Source organism: Berghia stephanieae, chromosome 2 (assembly GCF_034508935.2).
Source record: "Berghia stephanieae isolate SIO BIC M18660-M18661 chromosome 2, UCSD_Bste_1.3, whole genome shotgun sequence".
Classification (NCBI taxonomy): Eukaryota; Metazoa; Mollusca; class Gastropoda; order Nudibranchia; family Aeolidiidae; genus Berghia; species Berghia stephanieae.
In genome coordinates, this window is record NC_088361.1 from 88,440,777 (window position 1) to 88,465,945 (window position 25,169).

Consider the following 25,169-nt stretch of genomic DNA (forward strand, 5'->3'; position numbering starts at 1 on the left):
ACAATACAAGAAAGATTCAATTAATTATCGAATTTTCAATCCTTTTAGACAATTTCGGCAAAATTTTCGTTTCGGCTTAAGTTACCTATTGACACATGCCAATTCTAATGTTTGCTGCATGTTTATTTTGTATTACGTTTCAAGAATGTTTTAAGTATTTAGTAAGCATAAAATCCAGAAAACGCCAGGTAAATCCCAATAAACATTAATCGTTCAAGGTTGAAATAACATGAAGTTGAATTAAAAAACAAAGTATTCTTTAGATCTTTTAAAGACTGTTATTGATCTAAACTTAGCGAATCTCAGATCTCTATTTTAAGAAAACTCGCAAAATCATCATCTGCCCGGCACAAAAGGATCTTCGTAAAAATAAACAATAACACTCTTAATTTAATGACAGCACTATTGAATATATATATATATATATATATATATATATATATATATATATATATATATATATATGTATATATAAGCAAAAAAACGAAAATAACATAACTGCTTCAAAAAAGAACAAAATAACAAACACTGTCTATCTATGCTGCTATGCGGTCTTGTGTTATGACACTCGATTTCGGATCGGAAGGTCCTGGGTTCGAGCCTCGCTTGGCGCAAAGTTGAGTCCTTGGTAAAGGCACTTTACTTACATTCTCTCACCATACTCAGGTGCAAATGAGTACGTGGCGGTTAACAGCGTCGGAAATGTGGATTATCGTCATGTCTCGTTCTACATTATACCTGTTATCTGTTGGCCAGCACTCTTTGTAACGCGCTTTGAGCACGTTAAGTGGATATTGCGCTATATAAATCGCTCAAGCTTTTTTCTTTTAAAATCTAGTTTTTATGTTATGTAGTTATGTTTCTATTGTTGGCAGAAGAAGGGTTTTAGGCCAAAAACGTTCCCTGTTTGGTATTTTGTTTTTTTCTGAAGCTGTTATATTCATTCATATTTTAATACTTTTTAAAATATAGACAGTTCGAAGTTGACGTCACTCACGTCTTTGTTATTGTTTTTTGCCATCCGGGTTTTTTTGAGTAATCTTCACTAAAGTGTATTAAACTGACTATAAAATGTCATAGTTATACAGAGTTGTGTGTGTTGATCCGTTATACTTCCGGATGGCAATGTTGTGAGCAACTCGGACAAGCGCAAACCATCTATAGATAGTATGCGCTTGGCTAAGAAGCTCATAACATTGCCATCTGGAAGTATGACGGACCAACACAAAAAACTGTGTATATCCATGAACGTTCATAGTCAGGTTACTACATTTCAGTGAGCATTACTCATAAACGCGGATGGCAAAAAACAATAACAAAGACCTGAGTGACGTCATCTTCGAACTATCTATATATAATGAAGTTGACGTCACTCATGTCTTTGTTATTGCTTTTTGCCATCCTCGTTTATGAGTAATTCTCACAAAACTGTATTAACCAGACTATAAACATGCAAGGTTACACATAGTTTTGTGTGTTGGTCATTGTATTTCCGGATGGCAATGTTTAGAGCTTCTTAGCTAAATCTATAGCCTGCAGCTTCCACCTGCTAAGTTATCATACTGCACCTTACACAAAACCAGATATAGTCAGACGGCCACATATTATTTTTGAATGCTTTCCAGACAGACGTTGCATCTTTTTCTTGTTTTACTTATTTATATATCTAAGATCAAGCGGATTAAAGAGGGCAGTGAGAGTTGCATGCATTTGATCGAGAGCTTTGGGGTTTTAGATTGATACAAGAGCGTCCAGTATTATTGTTTGGGCATTTGCATAATCGACGTCAATGCCTCTTGCATCTTATTTCGGGAAATGCAATCTAAACACAATATTGCTATGCGTTTAGCAAAAATATTCACAACATCCACCAGCCGGATATAACGTATCAAAATACAAAACGATGTGTAACTTGTAACCAGTGTAGGGAATAATATCCCTTGTTGTGTTGTGTGTTTGTGTGTTGGTGTGTAGTATCTCGATCGAGGCTGTTGTGAGTTGTTGTCATGATGTTCCGTTTGTGATTGTTACCCCATATCTTGTTACCCCAGTATATAAGCCGCAGTCACCGCATGCTCGCTCTCTTTGACCATTTGAATCTACAACAAACGTTCCTAACGGATAATCAAAATCTAGGTATGTGTACTTAGTAAATCGGGAACTGCCCACTTCGGTGGAGATTCATGCCTCGGGCATATTATTTATTTATTTTATTTTCTCATCGTGAATGAGATGTAAAAATCTATTCACGACAATTGGCGCTGCGACTTATAAAGTTTTACAATTTTCACTGTGGTTTTAGTGTAACTGTAAAATTTCGAACCCTGCCATGAAAATCGTGCATGGAGACACCACGTGCATGGGCACGGGAATTAGTTTCATAAAAAAGAGTTCTGTAAACAAGTCCGTCGTTAGTTAGCATTGTTCTAAAATTTCAACGGATTATGTTTAGATGCGCCACGATATTTTTCCTCTGGATTACATGGGAGTTGGTGGATGCTACCCAACCAGAGAGGTCTTAACTGCTATTTCTGCAGCTATTCGCCGTTTTAGGGGTCGGCAATTCTCAACTAATTACCAGTATTTCAGTGATTCAACTACGATAATATTTAGAGAGATTTTCACTCTACAAAAAAGGAACAAAATATTGGTGAGTACCTTTCCCATTTTCATTGAATTGTTATTTGGAAATGCTTTAAATGACTAGGAGATGAGACCTACTATGCATTATTCCTTATAACTATCTGCTGATCTGGTGAACCACTCATAAAATAGGTGTCATGGTGTTTTTACTTACACAAGAAGTCGTAGTCGATGTCTAAACTCCTGAGTTTATATCATGACCTACCATGCATACAGGGTAGGGTGCTTATCTTTTATGCATGAGACTAGTCTAAATGACTGCTATCTGGAGTACTATTCCTATGCATTTCATGGCTCCCAGATTGCTGGTCAATTACCCCTATCTCTAGTTTTAAAGTCAACAGTAACTGGACTCAACTCAGGTAGACTAGCTAACTAGTCTCTAAGCTGTAAGTGATAACACCAGAAGATTACAACAGAAGTCGAAATCTATGTCTAAACTGAGTTAATCAAGACCCACCATGCATACAGGGTAGGGTGCTTATCTTTTATGCATGAGACTAGAGTCTCAAGGACTGACATCTGGAGTACTATTCCTATGCATTGCATGGCTCCCAGATTGCTGGTCAATCAGCTCTATCTCTAGTTCTTAAGTCAACAGTAACTGGACTCAACTCAGGTAGACTGACTAGACTAAGTTGTAAGTGATAAATCACTTAACTAGCTCAACAACCTACATAGGCTGCTAGTTTTGTCTCACCAGACAGTAGCGTTCATCTTCATTTACATGTTCCTAACAACCCCTATTAAGTATAGGATGTTTATCTGAACTCTTTACATCCATACTCTGTAAACATATCCATCAGAAGGCGAAGTCGATGTCTAAACTCCTGAGTTTAAATCATGACCTACCATGCATACAGGGTAGGGTGCTTATCTTTTATGCATGAGACTAGAGTCTCAATGACTGCTATCTGGATTACTATTCCTATGCATTGCATGGCTCCCAGATTGCTGGTCAATTAACTCTATCTCTAGTTTTAAAGTCAACAGTAACTGGACTCAACTCAGGTAGACTAGCTGACTAGTCTCGAAGCTGTAAGTGTTAACACCAGAAGATTACAACAGAAGTCGAAATCTGTCTAAACTGAGTTTAATCAAGACCCACCATGCATACAGGGTAGGGTGCTTATCTTTTATGCATGAGACTAGAGTCTCAAGGACTGACATCTGGAGTACTATTCCTATGCATTGCATGGCTCCCAGATTGCTGGTCAATTACCTCTATCTCTAGTTTTAAAGTCAACAGGTAGACTAACTAGACTAAGTTGTAAGTGATAAATCTAACTAGCTGACCAAGCTACACAGGTGGCTAGTTGGGTCTCACCAGACAGAAGCGTTCATCTTAACTTACATGCTCCTAACTACCCCTATTAATTATTGGACGTTTCCCTGAAACTCTTTCCGCCCAATATGTGGGACATTTAGCTCACAAATTACCTGTCCCAGTCACCAAATTGTCTACATACCCCAATCTAATATGACAAGAATAGAAAACCCTAAATTGTCACAAAGTTGGCTATGGCCTAGATTCAATCCATGTGAGCAGTTTCACTGAGACAAAATCTATTCATATTGTTTCAGTTCATTTAAAATGGATTCAAAAATCATGATCAACTCAATCTCATCCAAAGATCTTGCCAGATCTTCATTGATCAGCAAGTCACTGGCTCGCAAAGTGTTAGACCTGCGTGCTCAGAAGGGTTTTCTAACTAGAGACGATTTGGAAGATAAGGTTGCTAACATCAAAATGTTAGATCTTTTTGATTTTGCGGTTCCGTCTACCGGTGCTTGGGTAAATCCTGAGGAACCAGCTGCTGCAGCTTCCCAGGCTAGTACCCCGGATAAATCATGCCCGTTGGATAACTTGGGTAGCAGTAACGTAGACCTGCGGGGTGAACCGTTCGAACCAAAAAACCTCGCTGGACGAGCCGTTTCGCAACCCGAAATGGTTGCTAATGATAAGTCGCGAGGAGAGGCGAATGATGCTTCAGGTGTAAATCAAAATGGCGATATGAGACTTTTCCCACGTGAAGAGTTTCACGACTCACCAAGCATGTCACGCCGAGCAACCTTTCCGCTGTCCGATCAAGAAGGGGTGCCTTTTTCACAGGGGGGTAAACTTGGTCAGGATCCCTTTAAGGGGGATCTCCAAGGTAAAGGTTATGACCCGGTGAATATTCGCAAGAGGGATCCCTATCTCCACTTCTCAGAGGAAGATGTAGCACCAATGCACATGAGAGAGGAGCAAAGGAGTAGAAGAGATCCAGTAAGGCAAAGTAGGACAGCGCATACGATGCCATCAGGAAGGATGCCCCCGATGTACGGTGATGTCCAAAATGTGATTGATATGTACAACGAACGTCAGAAGTGGAGAGACGAAGCAAGACAGTTGTCATATCGTTACGTCCCGTTTGCATCCCGCTACCCTGAAAACAAGCCCAACTATGAGATGCCAAATGAATACTCATACATGCTTCCCCCATCCAGACTGCAGCTACCAAGATCAATATCGTTTGATGGAACTGGAAGATGGGACACATTCGTATATAGTTTCCAAAATTTTTTGAAGTATCATGATATCCAGCACCTTCGTGATCAACTGTATTTCTTAAACTTAGCATTGGAGGGAAAAGCCGCGGATTACCTATCGCGTATCCACCAATCAACAGTCTTCATAAATATTGAGGAAGCATATGGGGCTTTAAGGAATAGATTTGGCGGCCAACAACTGCAACATGCAGCATTGATACAATTCAACAGTACCATCCAGGCCGAGAAGGAGGATGTTCTGGACTACACAGACAGACTGTGGGAACTGGCACTCCAAGCTTTCCCAGGACAATCCCCACACCACTTGGAGGCACAAGTAGTGGCCCATTTTGTGACGGGGCTAAATGATGTAAAAGCTGCACAATATATCGCATGTCAAGAATGTGCCACCATGGATCAAGCCCTTCGAACCTATAAGCTATTTAGGAACTCTCAACAAACTGGATGGCGTTCACGAAGAGATAAGGCAAGCACCTCTGGAAACACAGTACGATTCAGAGAGCCTACTATCCAAGCGGTGAATCGCTATGAGCCAGAAACAGAGTTAGATTCGGAAGAGCTTGATGATTATAACTGTGTTAGAGCAGTGACTCGCAACTCTACCAACAGGGCAGCAGGCGCTCAACAAAGGTCGGACAGCAGTGTGGAAATGATGTTTAAGAAAATGTTAAGCATGCATGAACAGACCCTAAACAAATTAGACACCTTGATCACACTCCACTCTCAAGTTTTGGAAAGGTTCCAAGGAGATGCCCGGCGCACACGCCCAAGATCACGCTCTAATTCCCCATCTCCAGGCGCTTGTTTTACTTGTGGAAGTCAAGACCACTTTGCCAGAGAATGTCCAAACTGATTATCAAATAGTCGGGTAAAAGAATTCTATTGTCCATGTTGCCAAACTAAAGTTAAAAACAGGTTATAATTGACTAATTCCATCTCTCATTATGCAGCATCATGGACCGCCGCACAGAAAGCCTCGTAATTCAGCTGATGGCTGAGTTTTAGGCCTTTAGAGATGCTAAGGGGCCACCAAGAGACAATGGAAGGGGACGTGGCCAGGGCCGGCGGAGAGGGAGAGGGAGAGGAAGGCAAGCTTCCCCACAGAGCGGACCCTCGTACTCCCGCCGTCGGGACTCCAGGTCCCGACATCAACGAGATAGGCCCTACGATTACCGGCCAGAGCCTCACCACCACCAAGCCTCGAGGTCTGACAAAAGTGCGGCCCAAGGAAGGAGGCCGGAAAGACCCCCCTATCAACCCCGACCTGTTGATACCAGGGCTGCGCCCTCGGGAGCACGGGTCATGAGGGGTGAAACCCTGTCTGATAGCCATTCAGACAGTGGTGGAAGGGCGGCCCGGAGGAGCAAGGCCAGGAGGGAGCAAATGAAACTCCTTCAGGAGGAGAACTCGACCCTAAAGGGTTCCCTGGCCTGCCTCCAGAAAGACCTGGAAGAAACGAAGACGGAGCTCGCCCGCTTGAAATCAGAAGTGGGGTGTCTTCAATTGAACAAACCCATGGACGATCTTCTCATGGGTTTGTCCGACCAGGAAGGTAAGTGTGTTGGACTAGTAGATGCCCACTTCCATTTGGACCGATGGCATAAAGCTAAGGGAAAGAGGAACCATCTAGACATGTTAAAACAACTCCTGATGTACCATGTCGCACCCAACCCGTCAGTAGACCTGCCTCTTTTAGGCGGAATAATAGTTTACTGCGATCCCTTAAATTTCCCTTCAGAGAGCGAGCTCAGAGCACTGACATGCAAATTCCCTAACTTTGGGATAGCTGTAGGTATCCAACCATCCCACGCTACCCTAAACATGCAAGCGTTGTCAGCAGCTAGGGATAAGATAAAAAACCTAAACCAGCTGGACATGATTCATGGGTTAGGAGAAATTGGGTTCGATTGGACAAAACGGGGCACTAGGAAAGAGCAAGAATTTCTAGTGGAGAGCCTTATTATTGGTGCAAACCCCCAGAAACCAATTATCTTGCATGTCAGGGGGAAAGAGTCTGATATATTTGGGAACAAGGCATATACGCACTGTTTAGAATTTCTTTCTCAGAGACTATGTAGAGAACAATTCATTCAGTTACATTGTTTCTCAGGTAACAGTACCACCCTACACAGATGGCTAAATATTTTTCCCAACACTTTCTTTAGCTACTCTGGTTTAGTCAGAAACGTTGGGCTGGAACAAATAAAATCAGTACGGGAAACCCCGAGCAACAGGCTCCTGCTTGAAACAGACTCCCCCTACCTGCCATTTCATCCCCATATTAGACATAACCACCCATATTACTTAGGGGAATCTGCTAAAGTCATTGCAGAATTAAGAGGCAGGAATCTTAATGATATTTTGAAAGCCAACTCCAGAAATGTTAAATTTGCTTTTAAAATTAAAATATAATGGCTTTTTAATTGGTCCTTTGGATTTGCCGTAATGACCTGTACAAGGTATATTAATCTATGATTTATTGTTTTACAGGCGCCTAAAGGACACCCCCTTCCATGTACATAAATATGTATATACATCACCCAGGAGGAGAGGAGAATCCCCTGCGGATTTTTATTTTATTTCAAGCTTTTTTTTTACAAGGAAGATCCATTTAATTTTTCAAGCTTTCAAGCCCCGGGAAGGGAGATTTTTTTGGTTTTGTTATTTCCCCCATTTTATGACTCGAGTGGAGCAACGCCTCATAAGGTAAGAAGTTTATTTTTTGCTATAGGATGTCAAACTGGAGACTGAGGTTTGTTTTAGAAGGGGGAGGAATGTAGGGAATAATATCCCTTGTTGTGTTGTGTGTTTGTGTGTTGGTGTGTAGTATCTCGATCGAGGCTGTTGTGAGTTGTTGTCATGATGTACCGTTTGTGATTGTTACCCCATATCATGTTACCCCAGTATATAAGCCGCAGTCACCGCATGCTCGCTCTCTTTGACCATTTGAATCTACAACAAACGTTCCTAACGGATAATCAAAATCTAGGTATGTGTACTTAGTAAATCGGGAACTGCCCACTTCGGTGGAGATTCATGCCTCGGGCATATTATTTATTTATTTTATTTTCTCATCGTGAATGAGATGTAAAAATCTATTCACGACACCAGGAACGTTTATAGTCTTGATTGATAAATTTAGTTAGAACTAATAATTTAAAAAATGGATGTCTACAATTAATAACAAAGAGTCGAGTGACGTCAATATTTCGTTCCTGCTAGTGATGCTATGCGTTGAAGTAAAATAATCACAACATCACCCAGCCTGATTAAACCTACCACCAACACACAAAACTGTGTGTAACCTTTAACGTTGATAGTCTGATTGATATGATTTAGTGAGAACTAATCTTCCAAATAATAACAAAGAGTTGAGTGACATCAACTTCTTTATTTTATTTTATTTATTTATTTATTTTTTGCCGTTTGTGAGGAAATTTTTGACTGGTATGGTGTTAAGCTCGAGACCAGTCTAACTTGAGTTCGAGTCCTGTTTTTTTTTCTTTTTGTTTTTTTTTTTTTTTGTTTTGTTGACACAGGTGTTAACTTCTAGAGGCTCTTTACTCACATTTTCTAACTGTGTCTATGTGTAAAATGACTACCACGCCAGTTACAACATTGTCTTTGTCGACAAGGTGTCGTCTCTAGGCATGCATGTAAACCTTGTTTACCGTTTGAGACCTCTTGTAAAGAACTTTGAGCACATTTTGTAGATAATTATATGTAAAAGCTCAAACTGTTTTACTGGTTGAGTGAAACATATCAAAAACAGATTGTCGAGAAATGTCTCGACTAGGGGTTATAGATAGAATGAAGATGATGTCATTCGGGTCTTTGTTGTTGCTTTTTGCCATCCGCGTTTATGAGTAATTCTCACTCAGCTGTATTAACCAGACTATAAACTTTTAAGGTTACACATAGTTTTGTGTGTTGGTCCGTTATACTTCCGGGTGCCAATGTTGTGAGCTTCTTAGCCAAGCGCATACTATCTATAGAGTAACATCCCCTAAAAGTGCTATAGTGTTTTACAAAGGGTCCCTGACCATGAGCAACACGTAAACCGTAGAAAAAAAAAGACCCGATGCCTTTTAGGCGATATTACATTTTTTATTCCGACAGAGAGATATCGCTGTTAGCGGCCAGGGACTCATTTTACACATGAGTACGGTTAGAGAATGTGAGTAAAGAGCCTTTTCCGAGGACTCAAATACGCACCGAGCAAGACTCGAACTCTGGACCTTCCGATCCGAAAGCGAGTGCCATACGGATACCACAAGGCCACTTAGCCGAACATAAACTGTCGTAATACTATAAGTCATATATTATACTTATTGTGAAAGTGAAATGCATTTTTTAGGTAAATGAATGCAAATGAGACTTCGATACCAGTCAAGGTTCTATAAATCGATACTAAATCCGATTTTCTTCAACTTATTCAACAATCTGTCTCGTATTTGGACGGAGCAGGCTCCCGAACAAACGTAGATGAATGGACTCGCGGTGACCAGCGGATATTGAAGTAAATTCGACATCAATTGAATGGAAGAGTTTTCAATTTGTGGACATCTTTAAAAAAGTAGGATGAACAGGACTGAACATGTGAGTGAGGAAATGGTTAATGCTTAAGGATGCAGATTGATAGGGCTAAAAATGTGGTCTTCTGGAATGACACTAGTCATCGGATCAGATGGTCCTGGGTTCGAGACCCACTCTGAGGGGTCCCAAAAAACTCACTTATTAGAGCACTCGTTTAACACGCAAAAGCACCGAGATCAATCCTCAGTGAAATCGAGATTTGTTTTTCGGACACCCCCCCCCCCCCACCACCACCACCACCAGCATTGATTAGGTATTTGGGTCTCTTTTATCTGGCGAAAAGTACTTTGAGATCGAGTAGAGTCATATCAAAAGGTCAGCAAGCAATTGAAATTGTCCGTTTTAAGCTGTGGAAACTTGAATAACTACGGCTCTATCGCCCTAATAGCTCTAGTTTTAAAACAATACACACACACACACACACAATATATATATATATATATATATATATATATATATATATATATATATATATTGCTTTGCTTTTTGTTGTTGTTTTTTGTTTGTTTGTTATTATTTTTTTGGGGGGGGGGGGTTATTGGGGGGTGGTTGCAAAGCAGACAATAATGGCTCAAGAAAAAAGAGCAACGTCGTGTATCCTATAATGCCAGACAGATCGGACAAAGCCGAAAGATAAGTACAGGAGATCAATTGAAACTTGATGAACTTGGAATTAAAACTCGACTCAGGAGTGAATGGATAACTGACTGCTGCAGTAACTAATGTTGTAAAAGTAAATAAATTGAGCTTTTTAATTCAGCTTTTATATAGTGCAATATCCACTAAACGTGCTCCAAGCGCTTTACAAGGGCTCCCTGGCCAATAGTAACATTTAACACTTAGGACGGGATAAGACGCGGCTTAGGCGGTTTTACAATTTTTTCGGTCAGAGACAACGATGTTAACGGCCAGGTACTCATTTTACACCTGAGTACTGTGAGAGACTCAACTATGCGCCGCTCGCAAAGCTCGGACCCAGGACCTTCCGATCCGGAAGCGAGTGTCATACCACAAGACCACATAGCCGCACTGGTCCATAAAGTTTCAACCCGTTCAAACATTAAACTCGTGGAATGTCTGATATTTCACATCATAACCTGTCATTTGCAATATTTCTTTTGGTCAAAGGGCGGGGAGGTGGAGGGGGAGGGGAGGAGAGGAGAGTGAAATGGATGACTGGGGGAGTTTCAAGGGGGTGGGGGGGGGGGTTAAATCGGACAAATCACATTCAAGCAAACCGAGGCCTATATTTTATTTTGATTTCTTCGAACGACTCTATTTATAACTTACTTAAAGCCCGTGTAATGCTATGCCCAACTAATTCAGAAAACGCCATCTATTTATACCAGTTGACTGCCAAAAATCAAGAAATTTATACATTTGGCCAGAAGATTCGTCTTTTAAATGTCGATAGATTTGAATGAGCCTCAACATCGACAAAACTATTCTCAAACCAGGGACTTCACAAAATCCCGGGATTGAAAGTTGTTTTGCCAAGATGAGGGTCATTTAAATCGATCGATAATTGAAGGACGAGTTTTCTTACCAAATTTTTAAACACGTGTTTTCCAGAGTACGGCAGTTAAATGGTTAAATACGAAACAAAAATAAATCCGCTACGTTTTAGTATCAAGTTAGTACATAGCAAATATAGGAGGCAAGAATCTAAATATTTAATCAATTCGCCAACATGAGCAACAAACATCTTAAGTATCAACCCGTTCAAACATTCAAATAATTCGGATAAATCTAGTTAAGAGGTAGACTGCAGCACATTTTAATTATAGATAGAATATTATTGGGTTTTTTTTTTGCCATCCGCGTTTATGAGTAATTCTCACGAAACTGTATTGACCAGGCTATAACGTTACACATAGTTTTGTGTGTTAGTCCGTTATACTTCTGGATGGCAATGTTGTGAGCTTCTTAGTCAAGCGCACACTATCTATAGAACCTAGTTTTGCCAGAAGGTTTAAGAGGGGCGAGGGGGGGGGGGTAAGCTAAATAAATATGAATGTTTATATGCCGCATTTTCACGAATTCACCATACTCAATTCTCGAAGCAGGCGAAATGGAACAATATTTCCATTACATACAGTGCCAGTCGCATGATAGGTCTCATGATAGGTTTTGGAGTAACACTCGTATAATTCTTGGCACTGCCTATAAACGGTGCTCATTTACTAAGAGACGGATAGGATAATGTATGGCTATTAACCTTAAATGCTGGCCAACTTTTTTCGCGGAGTCTGTGTATGTTGAACCCCTGACCTCAAAAAGTCGGGGATAGAGGCTCTAGTTAGACTAAGGTTTGAAGCGCCTTTTATTTTGGGTCGCTGGTTCGAGCTCCCATAGCCGCCGCTAAGTTTTTATTCTCTGTTGTCTTCTGGCACTTTCCTCCTCACTTCATTTCTTGTTATTATGTAAAGTACCTTGCTTAAAAATACAACTTCGGGATGAGAAATTTCCTCCATCATTGCCACCGAATCGACCAACAGCCACGCTAAACATTACTTGAATTTGAGGACAAGACGTTGCGCTATTAAGCCAAAGCATCGGTACTCATCAAAACTCACCTTATTGTTTTCATACAGCTATAGATAGAACGAAGTTGACGTCACACAAGTCTTTGTTATTGTTTTTTGCCATCGATTTGTATGAGTAGTTCTCACTAGACTGTATTAACCAGACTATAAACGTTTAAGGTTACACTCAGTTTTGTGTGTTGGTCCGTTTTACTTCCGGATGGCAACATTTGTGACACACCTTCACACGTGCTAGGAAAAACAAATTTTGTTGTTTTATAAACAATGACGTGAATGGAATCCACCCCTGATCGTTGTTATTGTTCTTATTATTATAGATAGTATGCGTTTGGCAACGAAGCTCAAAACATTGTCATCCGGAGGTATAACGGACCAACACACAAAACTTTGTGTATCCTGGAACGTTTATAGTCTGGTTAATACAGTTTAGTGATAATGGCTCATAAACGCGGATGGCAAAAAACAATAACAAAGCCCTGAGTGACGTCAACTTCATTCTATTTTTACCGCCAAATGGGTGACTTGTTATCACACGATTTTTTTCGATCATATTATAAACGTTTAAGTTTACACATAGTTTTATGCGTTGGTTCTATTGATCCAGCGGTAGAACAGTGGCTAGTTTATTCAAACACATACTATCGATAGTAAAGCCTGTGTAGTTTGCTATGTTTACCAATCACTGCCATTGTTTACATTGTGACGACTGTCCGAGAGGCGTGGTTATCTATTTGTCTTTCGACTGGCCGATTGGTCGGTCATATGGTTGTTTGCTGTCCATCGACTGGATATTTCTTGATATGTGTAAACACGTTGCTTTGTGCAGGTACCTATATGGTCTAGTTGAATGACACTCGCCTTCGGATCGGAAGATCTTTGGTTCGAGACCCGCCTTGACTGGTGCGTAGTTGAGTCTTTGGAAAAGGCTCTTTACTCACATTCCCTCAACGTACTCAAGTATAAATAATGTACCTGGCCGTTATTTCTGTTCTAATAAATTGTAACATAACCGCACAAGCATCACGTCTCGTCCTACATGTTAAGTTTTGCAGTTGGCTAGGGACGCAATGTAAAGCATTTTGAGCGCGTTCAGTTGATATTGTTCTATATTAAAGCTCAAATTATTATTTTTTTTTGCTTTGTTTATGAAACTTGTAAATATATCCACGAGTCAGGATGAACAAAATGACCTATTGTGAAGTTGGATATTTTGAAAATGAACACGTTTTATTCTGGAGATCACTTTGAGCACATTTTGCAATGTGGCCAATAACTTGAGCTCATTGCATAATGATATAGATCGTCCCCACATAGCGTTTTTATGGGCTGGATTTAACACTTTTGTTATTTACACTTTTTACGTTGTTTTGAGAGTATTTCCATTACAACAATATTCTACATAAAAATGTAGGTTACCTGAGCTGTATACGTCGATTTGATGTATTTCCTGATACAGTAGTAAGAATTATGTCAGAAGAAAATCATGTTCAATCAGTCGCCTTATTCGCTGGTTTTATCTCCAGACATATTCTCTCTTTCTGTTTGCTCTTGCACATCATCACTCATACCCTTCCAGAAATATATCTTGCACTAAGCCAGCTTCCAAATCTTTCTCTGTCATACTATTAGTATGTGGCATAGTCATCTAAACCATTATGCGTGATTCAACGCATCAAAATATTGTTATTTATAACCCAAAAAATAAGATAAACAAAGTATCCAATTTGTTCATGTGTATTTAATACATGAGAATTTGACTATGTGCGTTATTAATTTAAACAGCGTCGGTTCTCGGCATAAATGTGACATATTGCTGATATTCATTTTATGTAAATCGAGATGATGGTAACGAAGATATTCGAGATAAATGCAGATATATATTTAATTTAGGCAAACATTGAATTTTTTTGTTTTAAATAGCGTACAATATGACGCAGATAGATAGATAAATTGATAGACGGATAGATACATATTATATAGATAGGGAGGGAGACGCGCGCACGCGCGTGCGTGTGTATTTGTGTTTGAATATTTGTGTAAGGACGATATATATATATATATATATATATATATATATATATATATATATATATATAAAGATAGATAAGAGAGAGAGGGAGAGAGAGATAGTGAGAGAGAGAGCGAGAGAGAGAGAGAGAGAGAGAGAGATGTTATGGTTTTGAGATGTGTACAAAAAAACATTACGATCACCGTATCATTATTGCACACACTTGTTTTACTCACTGACTTTGCATCATATAAATATCTTTATATGATTTTATTTTCTGTCAGTACATGCCCTTATCTTTTCACCAAACGAACAATGAAGAAAATAAGACAATTTACTGAAATATAACGTGCTTTCTATCTCAAGTTACATTGGAAGCATTGAGAGGCTTCAATAAAACTATTATCATGTATTGTTGAAACAAACGTATCGAGAGGGCTTGAAGTTATTTAGGAACCCATTGAATGAATGCAAGGCTGCACCAACAATACCCGTACAGACAATTTAAAACATTAAACCCGTCAGAGCTGCATCGATAGATCTGATTTCATCAGGAATCACCCATTTGTCAAGAGTGAGTAAGTCGGGGGTTAATATCTTGCCCAGGGGAAAAAAAAGGACGAAACTGCATGAAGCGGGCCTAAAATCCAGGACCTTCCGGATGACAGTGCAATACTTGAACCACTCGGTCACACGTATATATTGGTTAATACCCAAACGCCTCCCTACAAGACACGAAAGAACATAAATAAGAAAAAAAATAATGAGAGTTAGATGCCTGCCATAACTCAAAGGGGGTCCTTAGACAAAACCAATTCAAAACCTAGTACTGTCTAGTATGAGTACTATGTGTAACTTTAACATTGGATAGTTTGCCAAAGTTAATTTTGACAATACCTATCTCTGGCTGTTTAAAAAAGGACAACAAACAGTTATGTGAGCACATCAGCTAACTATAATAAAATAATATAATCAAACAGGATAACGGCTGCAGTTAATTTATGTACATTATGCTGTAACAGTCAGGGTTATACAATACTGAGCAACAGCTGCAACACACCGCTGGAAAAAAAATCAAAAATTTCAATACAAAAATCCATTTCCAATATCAAAGGTTGATAAATATTTATCTGACTTTATGCTCTAGTGGTACGGCACTTGGCTTTGGATCGGAAGGTCCTGTGTTCGATTCCGGCTCTGAGTGGTGCTTAGTTGAGTCCTTGGAAAGGGCTCTCGTCGTACTCAGTACTCAGCACTTTCTCTGCCATATCGATTAACTAGCGTCATGTCTCATCCTACATATTTATATGTTGCTATTGATCATGAATCAATTGTAAAGCGCTTTGAGCACGTTTAGTGGATATTGCGCTATATAATAGCTAAATTATGAAATAATAATAATTATTGAAAAGGATTATATTTGTGCCCCACTGTATCAATCCGCTATAAAGTGAGAACGAACTGAAGAAGAAAAAAATTACCACAAGAAAATCTAAGCGCAACAAAAATTAATGAGACATAATCCAAAATTTTTTAATCACCAAAAAAGAAGAAATACCATACATTTTGTTCTACTTTGAAGCTGGTATAAGCTTATTCATTTTTGTACAAGGGGTCCAAAAAGACTTTTCCAGATTCCATATACTTTTTATTCGAATACCGTATAGATGTATGCATCTGATTTTTGTCATCTTCTTTGGAAAAGTCATACATTTACATCATCAGTCATCGACCACATTACATCACCAAATTTTGCAAAATTAACATGAACTTAAAAGGCATTATATTTGTCTCCTTCTATTTCAGAATGGCAAAAGTGCAACACAAAAACGATGTTTTTTTGGGGAAAAATTGTATAATCTAAATTTGCTTCGATGCATAGTGTGAGAGAATGATCAAACTCCCGTCCACCAAGCTAATATTGTCGCACTATTTCTATTCCGAAATTAATGGAGTCTTTTAATTCCATGTGGGTTTTGGTAAATTTAGTGATGCGATGGGGTCAATTAAAAGGAGTAGATGGCAATGGTTGGGGCATGCCTGTCGCAGACCTAATAAAACACTGATAAGGAAGCCTCTGCGATGGAGACCCCAAGGAGAGAGGAAGCGAGGCCGCCCTAAGGAGACTTGGAGACGTATCGTAGAGAGGGACCTAAAGCAGAGAGGTCTGTCCCTCGAGATGGCACCAAGAATAGCTGGTGACAGGACCAGGTGGAGATCCCTTGCATCGACTCAAGTGCCAGCAGTCCCGGAGACGATTGAGTGAGTGAGTGAGTTATGTGGGCCAATGGCTAATGGGCATAAATGCATGACTTTTCCCTAGATGATGGCGAAAACCAGATTTAAATATCTCAAACGGTTTGAAGAATAAAATGTCTTTGAAATCAGGGAAAGACTTCATGGATACCCTGTACATTACTTTTTACTGTCCACAACGTCTAGCAACTTAGTATCACCAAAATTTCTTATGGATTTAAAAAATGAAATGATTAACTCTGTTCATGTTAGCTGCGATGGACACCCCAAGGAAAGGGGAAGCAAGGCCGCTCCAAGGAGACTTGGAGATGTACCGTAGAGAGGGACCTAAAACAGACAGGTCTGTTCCTCGCGATGGCCCCAAGAATAGCTGTTGATAGGACCACCCTTGCATCGCCTCAAGTGCCAGCAGGCCCGGAGAGGATTGAGTGAGTGAGTGAGTGATGTTAGTTGAAAATTCACTATTTGTCATTCGGCCATACCGACATGATGCCAGATTGACGTGATGGGTCACATATACGCCGGTCTTATCACTAAACACTTGACATATCATTGTTGCATTTTGCATTGGTGTGAGAGTATATTCATGACACTTGACATATTATTATTGTTGCAAATGGACAATATTATTTTTCATTGGTTTGATAGCATTTTCATGACAACAACAAAATCTCTAGGAGCTCTGTTGGTCTTGCTTAGTACATTATTATGGTATAAAATCGATTTAACCCTTTCCTTACCAACCGTAGGAAAATCGTCACATTTAACGATACAACAGTATCATTCAGTAATCATTTTGCAATTCTCATTCTGATTTCTTTCGTACTTCACAAATGTAAAAGAAATTCTTTTGTTACGATTAGAGAAAAACACCATCTTGTAGAGCTTGCTTTGCTTCAATCTCATTATGTTTGGCAAGAATTTAATTTACTGCTTTTGTGTTTGAGTGAGAGGAAAATCTATTTGGGGGAGGGGAATATGATGGTGTGAAGTTTTGGGTAAAATCCTTTAAATAGCCGGTAAGGAGTGAGTTAAAACATTCTATTTTTTTAATTCCCCTGTTCTTGGCCCTTAGAGGCCCGTTCAATAATCTTTTTAATAATTTTCTCCTGGTCGACATACTCCAAGATGTGTGGTGCGTTCAGCAGAATGCCTGCTGTGCCAGCCATTGTGACTAGCAAGAAGATGATGAGCAGGAGACGATCAAGGACGCGAGCGACGTATTTCCAGTCTTCGAGAATCTGGGAAAAAAGTGAGAAAGAAAAAGGATTAATGGAAGCAATCGCACATAGAATTGATAACAATGATGGTGCTGGTAGTGGTGACGATGATGATGATGGTGATGTTGGTGATGATGGTGATGATGAAGATGATGATGATGGATGATGATGATGAGGATGATGATGATGATGATGATGATGATGATGATGATGATGATGATGATGATGATGATGATGATGATGATAATGACGATCATCATCATCATCATGATAGTTATGATGATGATGGTGGTGTTGGTGATGATGATGTTGATAATAATAAAAACAACAACAGCGACACGAATAACAAAGCTATTTAAATTAGAGCCAAAAAAATAAAGCGATACTTTAAGCATACAGAAGCCTAATATACTATGTGCAGTGTAGCTCGGAAACAATTTTCCCTGTTTGGCTGTTTAGCGTGTCGATCATATTTAAGTCGTATTGCTACAATACTTACACAATTTACCTCTGCAATATATATATATATATATATATATATATATATATATATATATATATATATAAATTAAAAGGTAAGGTTAAAATGCTTACTGTTTCGTACTCTTCCTCTGTCTTAAGGTGCTGGTATATAAATTTTATTGACTCAATTGTCTTGAAGAGTTCCGGAGTCATTGTGAACTGGGTGGATGAGTCCGAGCTTTCTTGCCGGACAGGGGTCGTCCTTGTTAAGGGAGGATGGTGTATATTTGTCCGACTACTTGCACTAGAGTTCCCGCCTCTGAAATCCTTAGTATTGCTATTGGGAGCATTCAGCTTGCAGTGAGGATGATGGACCTCTGTCAGCTCCAAGAAATCATTGCTGCGGCGACTGGAGTTGAAGTTATCGCGTCGATGTTCTGGCGTGGAGGCAAATGATTCAGGTGGTGTCGGAGGTTTGCCTCTCCATCTTTCCTCGTGGTCGGGACGTTCCATGAAAATATATTTTGGAAGTTCTCTGATAAAGACTACGCGAACCCAGTAGGGCATCTGGTGAGTCCGTGGGGTGCGGTAGTTTCTGTTGATGATGACGACGGTGGAAAAGATAGCGATGAGATTCATTATGAAGGTGAATAGTAAATATTTAGCGATGAGGGGGATTGTCAACGACGGGGGGAGAATTTTTGAAACCAACAACAGGAACACAACCAATGCTAGAAGAACGGAGATACAAAGTGTAATTTTCTCTCCTGCATCAGCCGGAAGTGCGAACACACAAATACTGACGAAAGATATCAATACGCAGGGTATGATTAAATTCACAGTGTAAAATAAGGTCTTCCTCCGCAAAACAAATTCAAATACAATTAACTGTTTCTCCTCCCCCGTGACTTCGTCTTCTATTGTATCAATACGCCCGGGGCAGTCTATTATATCCCAGCTTCCACTCTTTAGATAGTCCACAAGATCTAATCTGTCCATGTTTTTGTAAAAGCTGTAGGTTAGAGACTTTCCTTTGTGGGTCCATGACCCGAATTTCATTTCGCATATCTGTTGGTCGAATGGAAAATATTGGACATCGATTGAACAAGAACTCTTGTAAATGGCTGGTGGAATCCAGTAGACGTAGGTGTTGTGATAGAGAACTGTGTTTGATTTGTAGGTTACCTCGTAGTTACCATCAGCACTAGTGAAGTAAAATAAAAGAGAGAGAACTGAAATGAGGATCTTTAAAAGGTGATCGATTGAGAAGAGTTACTCAGATGCTGTACATTCAATTTTTAGTTAACGTGTAAAACGTTGATTTTAAATAAAACCTCTGATGAGTGTTAGAATTGACCATGTCCAAGCCCCCCACCCTCCCCCCTTCAAAAAAATTCTTTAAAAAATAGATAGCGCCAACAGACTAGCCACTCCTTGCTTCATAATTCCCATCAATTACTATTAACATACTTTTATTAATTACTATTTCCAAAGTTATATTTTTTAAAGTTACCAAAAATAAAATTCAAATGTATTTTTATCAATACATGAATTTTTGGCATAGTATTAACATATACTCAAGTTTATTTTTCCTTTTAAAAAATCCCACTATGTGTTTAGGTAAATTATTCACAAATCGGTCAGCCATATTAAACATACCAACACAAAAATGTTAGGTTTAACCTTTACCGTTTGTCGCCTGATTGATATAATAGAACGATTCTGAAGCTACTCAGCTCTTTGTTATTGTTTTAGACAGCAATCTTAATGATTACTTTCAATAAAATCTGCGAAACATACTATAAACGTTAAAGGTTGCACACAGTTTTGTGTGATTTTGAGAGTATTATATCTAAACCCATAGCATCAATAATTTGGTGAGAAATAATCACTAACATGGTGTCTAAAAATAATAACAAAGAGATAGGCGACGTCAACTTCCTTTCTTCTATGGAGATCGAGGTGAAAACAAACTAATTTCCGGTCATTAAATACTCATAAATAGTTGTGTAAATCAAAGCGCAGAAATTAAATTGAAATTAAAGGGAAAAATATATATTTAAAAATCTTTGATTTTCTGGATAATCCTACATTATTTTATCTAGATTTGGTTCTATTGTTTTCTAAAAATCAAATGATTTTAAATCATCTAAAATGCACGCAGGGGTTGGTTGGCTGCACGTCTTGCACTAATGTGTTTTAAATATTTGCGTAATTCATTAAAAACAGGTCATCTAAAGCGTGTCAGAATGCAACCCCCCCCCCCCCCCCCCCCCTCCCCAATGAGTTAACCTGAAGTTGACACATAATATTATAATAAATAGCATTTGCATTGTGATTAATCCCCATTAAAAAGTCATCCTTCAGAGCCAATGGAGCCGGAGCATATCCCCGGCTTTTATAACATGAAGCGGTCAACAGCAATTTCCTGCTACCCTTTAGATAGGAGGCTAGTCTATCGCAAAGTCTCGATAGCTCAGTAGGTAGAGCGTTCCCTTCACACACAAAAAGGACATAGTTTGATCCCGGGTGAAGCCGAGATTTAAATTTTAAAAATTTGGCCACGGACAAGGAAGATGGAGGTCATTCGTTGCTGCCCTACATGCATAATGAGCAGTAAGAAGGTAAGTTAATAAGTAAGTAAGTAAGTTGGGAAGTATCTAATGAGAGAATGTCATGTTGTGAAATGTTAAAAGCCACAATTGTGCAATTCTAATGGTTTTGACTTGACATTTAGATCAGATATATTTTATTGATCCAGATAAAGATCTGAACAAGTCTGTATGAAAGTTGCCAGACGTGTAACGGTAGCACGTCTGATCGGTAATCAGAAGGTCTGAGGTTCGATCCCTAGTCGAGGTCGAATGATAGTTTTGGATGTGTTTTTTTCTCTTGTATAATTCTGTCTTGCTTTGTCAGGCACCTTTCATACACATTTGTTCAGATCTTTATCTTACACTGAGGCCTGCTCCTTAATTTCTTAATTTGATGTGCATTGGTTCGGAATGGAAATTATCATAATGTAACATCATTCATCGTTATATTAACAAATAATTTTCAGCACTTGATTAAATTTCGCCATGATACCGTTTGGAGACGGCTCGTTACATATTCATTTGTGACACATTCTTTTAAACTGTTGATGTAATTAGACGAACGATTCGTTGCCGAAATGTAGCTCATCTTTTAGAAACGGTTATTATGTGGGGACGGACTGGTTGCTGGACTTTGAACTTGTAACCGTAAATATGTAACTTTGACATAATACCATTTTGAGACGGCGGGTCACAAATTATATGAATCTAAACTTGAAACTATCAGACATAAAAGCTATTTGTTTTTGGTACTTTAAGAAACAATATCCATTGTCCAAAATGAAAAATATACATGTTATCTTAAGTATCAAACCTATGTAAATAACCAGTTAATTGCCGTACTCTGGAGATATATGTATTAAAAAATATAGCTAGAAAACTCGTCATTCAAATATCGATCGATTTAAATCGCTCAAAATTTAAAGGACGAGTTTTCTAACAAAATTTTTAATTCCGTTCCTTTCAAGAGGAGATACGGCCTTTAACTGGTTGAAATTCAATTTTTACCGTCGAAATGACTTCAGCATTGTAACATTTTTAGGCGGTAGATCATATTATGTCGTGTTCTATAATGAATGTAATGACTGTAACGAAAGTTCGATAACACCAACTTTTGATTTTTTCAAGTTCTAAAACACCAACTTCTGATGTTCTCAAGTTCTATAAGACCAACTTTCGAAACAGTTTTAAACCTTAGTACTTAGAGTTTGCTTTTGGCTGTCTGAAAGTCGTTTTTAAATCGATCTAAATTTAAATATTAATTTGTTAGGTGAGGGGGGGGGGGGTTGGTCAATAATAAAAATAAAATGTAGGTTTTAATATAGAGTATAAACAATAACTGAAACAACAACGTTACATCAATACCATCACCACGGTCATCACCAACGCCGCCCCTAACACCATCAACACCACCACCACCACAACCGACACCACCACTACCATCACCAAAAACAACACCATTCCCACTACCAACACCAACACAACCACTACCCCTACCACCACTACCACCAGCCACCACTACCAACGCTACTACTAACACCATCCAACCACCACCACCACCACCACCACCTAACCGTCAATTCGAACACAATTAACACCCGCACCACCACAACTTACAACAACAACAACAACAACAACAACAATAAGGACAACAACAATAACACCACCACCACCAACAACAACAACAACCAATATAACCACCACCACAAACAACCGTCACATTAAGTCAAACAGATTTAACGAACAACCACCACCAACACCACCACCACCTCCACCATCACCATCATTATCTTCTTTCTAACCACCAACACCCGGGGCATCAACAGCTACAAACAGGCCCTTATGAATGTGCTTACTTGTTGAAGAGTACAAAGTCTGGTACCCAGATGTCCGCGGGCTTCACACGGATCGTGTTAATATTGCCGTATTGTGAAGGGTCCCATCTCAACTGGTAGTCGTACCAATACTGAAAAAGACAGTTTTAAATCCATCATCTTAAAAAAAAATTGTGACCCACCGCCGCCACCTGGTATGATGTCGAGGTGAAGCGGTTGTCAAAGACTAAGCATATATTTTAAATATTCAGAAATGTGACCCGTCAAGATACAAGTTTAATCTAAATATATATTCTTATTTAAAGTAATAAAGTAAAATAAATATAACATCTTCAAAAAGAATACAATACAAAACATGGCATGTTTCGAACTCAAATCCCTTCTTCTGCCAACAAACCCCCCCCCCCAAAAAAAACAAAAAACAAAAAAAAAACAAAAAAAAAAAACAAACAATAATAATAACAGTAAATAAATAAATAAATAATAATAATAATAATAATAATAATAATAATAATAATAATAATAATAATAATAATAATAATAATAATAATAATAATAATAAATAATAATAATTATAAGTAACAAATTTGATACAATAAAGATACTCACCACTTGCAGCCAAACATTGGTTTTCATCATTTGATTTTTCTCATCCTGGAAAGAAAATGTTATTTAATATTATGTAACATTACACAAGGAAATAGTGAATATTATGATGTGGCAGATTCTTGAGTTCATTGAATGTGCGGCTCTAGTTTTCTGCCATGATAATCGGCCACTCGGATCTGAATATGGTTCGAGTCCCTTTCTTGACTGCATAAATTTTAACCTTTGGGGTTAGTCCTTTACTCAAATTTTCTCACCCTGATAGTGTAAATTTAGTGCTTAGCCGGTAACAGGGCTGTTTTTGTCGAAAAGAATTGTTCTGTTGTCCTACATATGTTATGGTTCATTTTATCTTTTAGACTAGACTAACTGTTACTCTTGGCTTGGAAAACTGAAGAGGTTTACAAAACATGCGTTCATTAGTTAAAAACACGTTTTAGTAGTGAGAATACTTACTAAAATATACACAAGAGTGTATATTCTACTTAGAATTGAAGGTTACTTTAATGGAAGCACTTTTTTTTCAAAACATTTTTAAAATATATTTTTTTCCAAGAAAAAAAATGGGAAAATGTTTGGATTTTTTTCTCATTCATTCCATACCAAAAGCTAAATTTCCATAAAATGCAACAGGTGGGTCGTTTCCCAAAAAATACCTCACAATTTTCTCAAATCTGGTTCACCGCCACATATTTTTTTTTTAATTGAGCTTTTATATAGGGCAATATTCACTAAACGCCCAAAGCGCTTTACAGGGGGTCCCTTGCCAACAACAACGCTTAACATGTAGGATGGAACATGACGCCTGTTTAGGCGATATTGTAAATTTTTCGGACAATAACAACGCTTTTAACGGTCAGGTACTCATTTTACACCTATACGGTGAAAGAATTGAGTAAAGACTTTTCCAAGGACTCAATATGCACCAAGCGAGGTTCGAACCCAGGACCTTCCGATCCGAAAGCGAGCGTCATACCACTAGTCCACATAGCCGCACTCACCACCACATAATACATGTCTGCTGAGACAGTGCGTCACAAAATGTATTCATCTGTAGGAATACGTTCGTGTCTTATCGTGTCTCTTTGTCGTGCTATGTCAACACGGGATTCCCCAGAAACTGGTCCATCTAATTTACTCACTGGGGGTCGAGATGGCCGAGTGATTAAATCATTGCGCTGTGACAAGAAAGTCCTGGGTTCGAGTCTCGTTTCAGGCACTTTCGTTTTTTTGTTTATCCTGCCATGGGCAAATTATTGAACCCCAATTTCTTCACTTAGAACTGACTACAAGGGTGATTATTGTTGACATCAGACTTTTGTTTGATGGAATGTCTCTATCCCTTTGTAGAATGTTTAGGCGGAAGGGCTTAAATTATATGATAATAATAATAATAATAATAATAATAATAATAATAATAATAATAATAATAATAATAATAATAATAATAATAATATGTGGTTTTTATACAGCGCCTTACCCCGTGTATGAACACGCTCAAAGCGCTTAACAGTAACTCAAACATACAACCACTCAAACATGCAACATGATAAGAGAAGTATTTCACATTCCGAGTTGATGATTTGGCTCAAAGCAAAATAAATAGCCAAAGAATTGTTTTTATTCTTTACATGCGTATCAGGTGATTGTAACCTCCTTTTTTATAAAGAGCCCTGAAAGAACCCGAGATCCGGATAGCTCAGTTGGTTGATCCCTCGTTTCTCACGCAAAAGGAACCGAGATCCATCCCGGGTAAGGTCGAATTTGTTTTTTTTTTCCTGAACCCTTTATCCACCCAACATTAGTTGTGTCGCTGGGTTTGTTAGATCTTGCGGAAAATACTTTGGGGT

At 38.7% G+C, this 25,169-nt stretch overlaps 2 protein-coding genes across 3 annotated transcripts in view; one reads left to right on the forward strand and one right to left on the reverse strand.

Annotated features, from left to right (window-relative positions):
* The first annotated feature begins 6,498 nt into the window (after window positions 1-6,498).
* On the forward strand, window positions 6,499-7,608 carry LOC144964042 (putative metal-dependent hydrolase BU355). The gene has a single exon (XM_078897986.1). It carries the CDS (start codon window positions 6,499-6,501, stop codon window positions 7,606-7,608), a length of 1,110 nt encoding a protein of 369 aa, XP_078754112.1.
* A 6,452-nt stretch (window positions 7,609-14,060) lies between these two features.
* Window positions 14,061-25,169, reverse strand: part of LOC144965767 (acetylcholine receptor subunit beta-like 1) — a 42,921-nt gene continuing 31,812 nt past the window's right edge. Inside the window, exons 3-6 of one of the 2 annotated variants that reach the window (XM_078901450.1) lie at window positions 23,323-23,367; window positions 22,735-22,844; window positions 18,417-19,488; window positions 14,061-17,843 (exon numbers count right to left, since the gene is read on the reverse strand). In XM_078901450.1, coding sequence (XP_078757576.1) covers window positions 17,652-17,843; window positions 18,417-19,488; window positions 22,735-22,844; window positions 23,323-23,367 — 1,419 coding nt within the window. In that variant the 3' untranslated portion in view covers window positions 14,061-17,651. The remainder of the gene's footprint in view (window positions 17,844-18,416; window positions 19,489-22,734; window positions 22,845-23,322; window positions 23,368-25,169) is intronic. The other variant, XM_078901449.1, reaches the window with a different exon arrangement.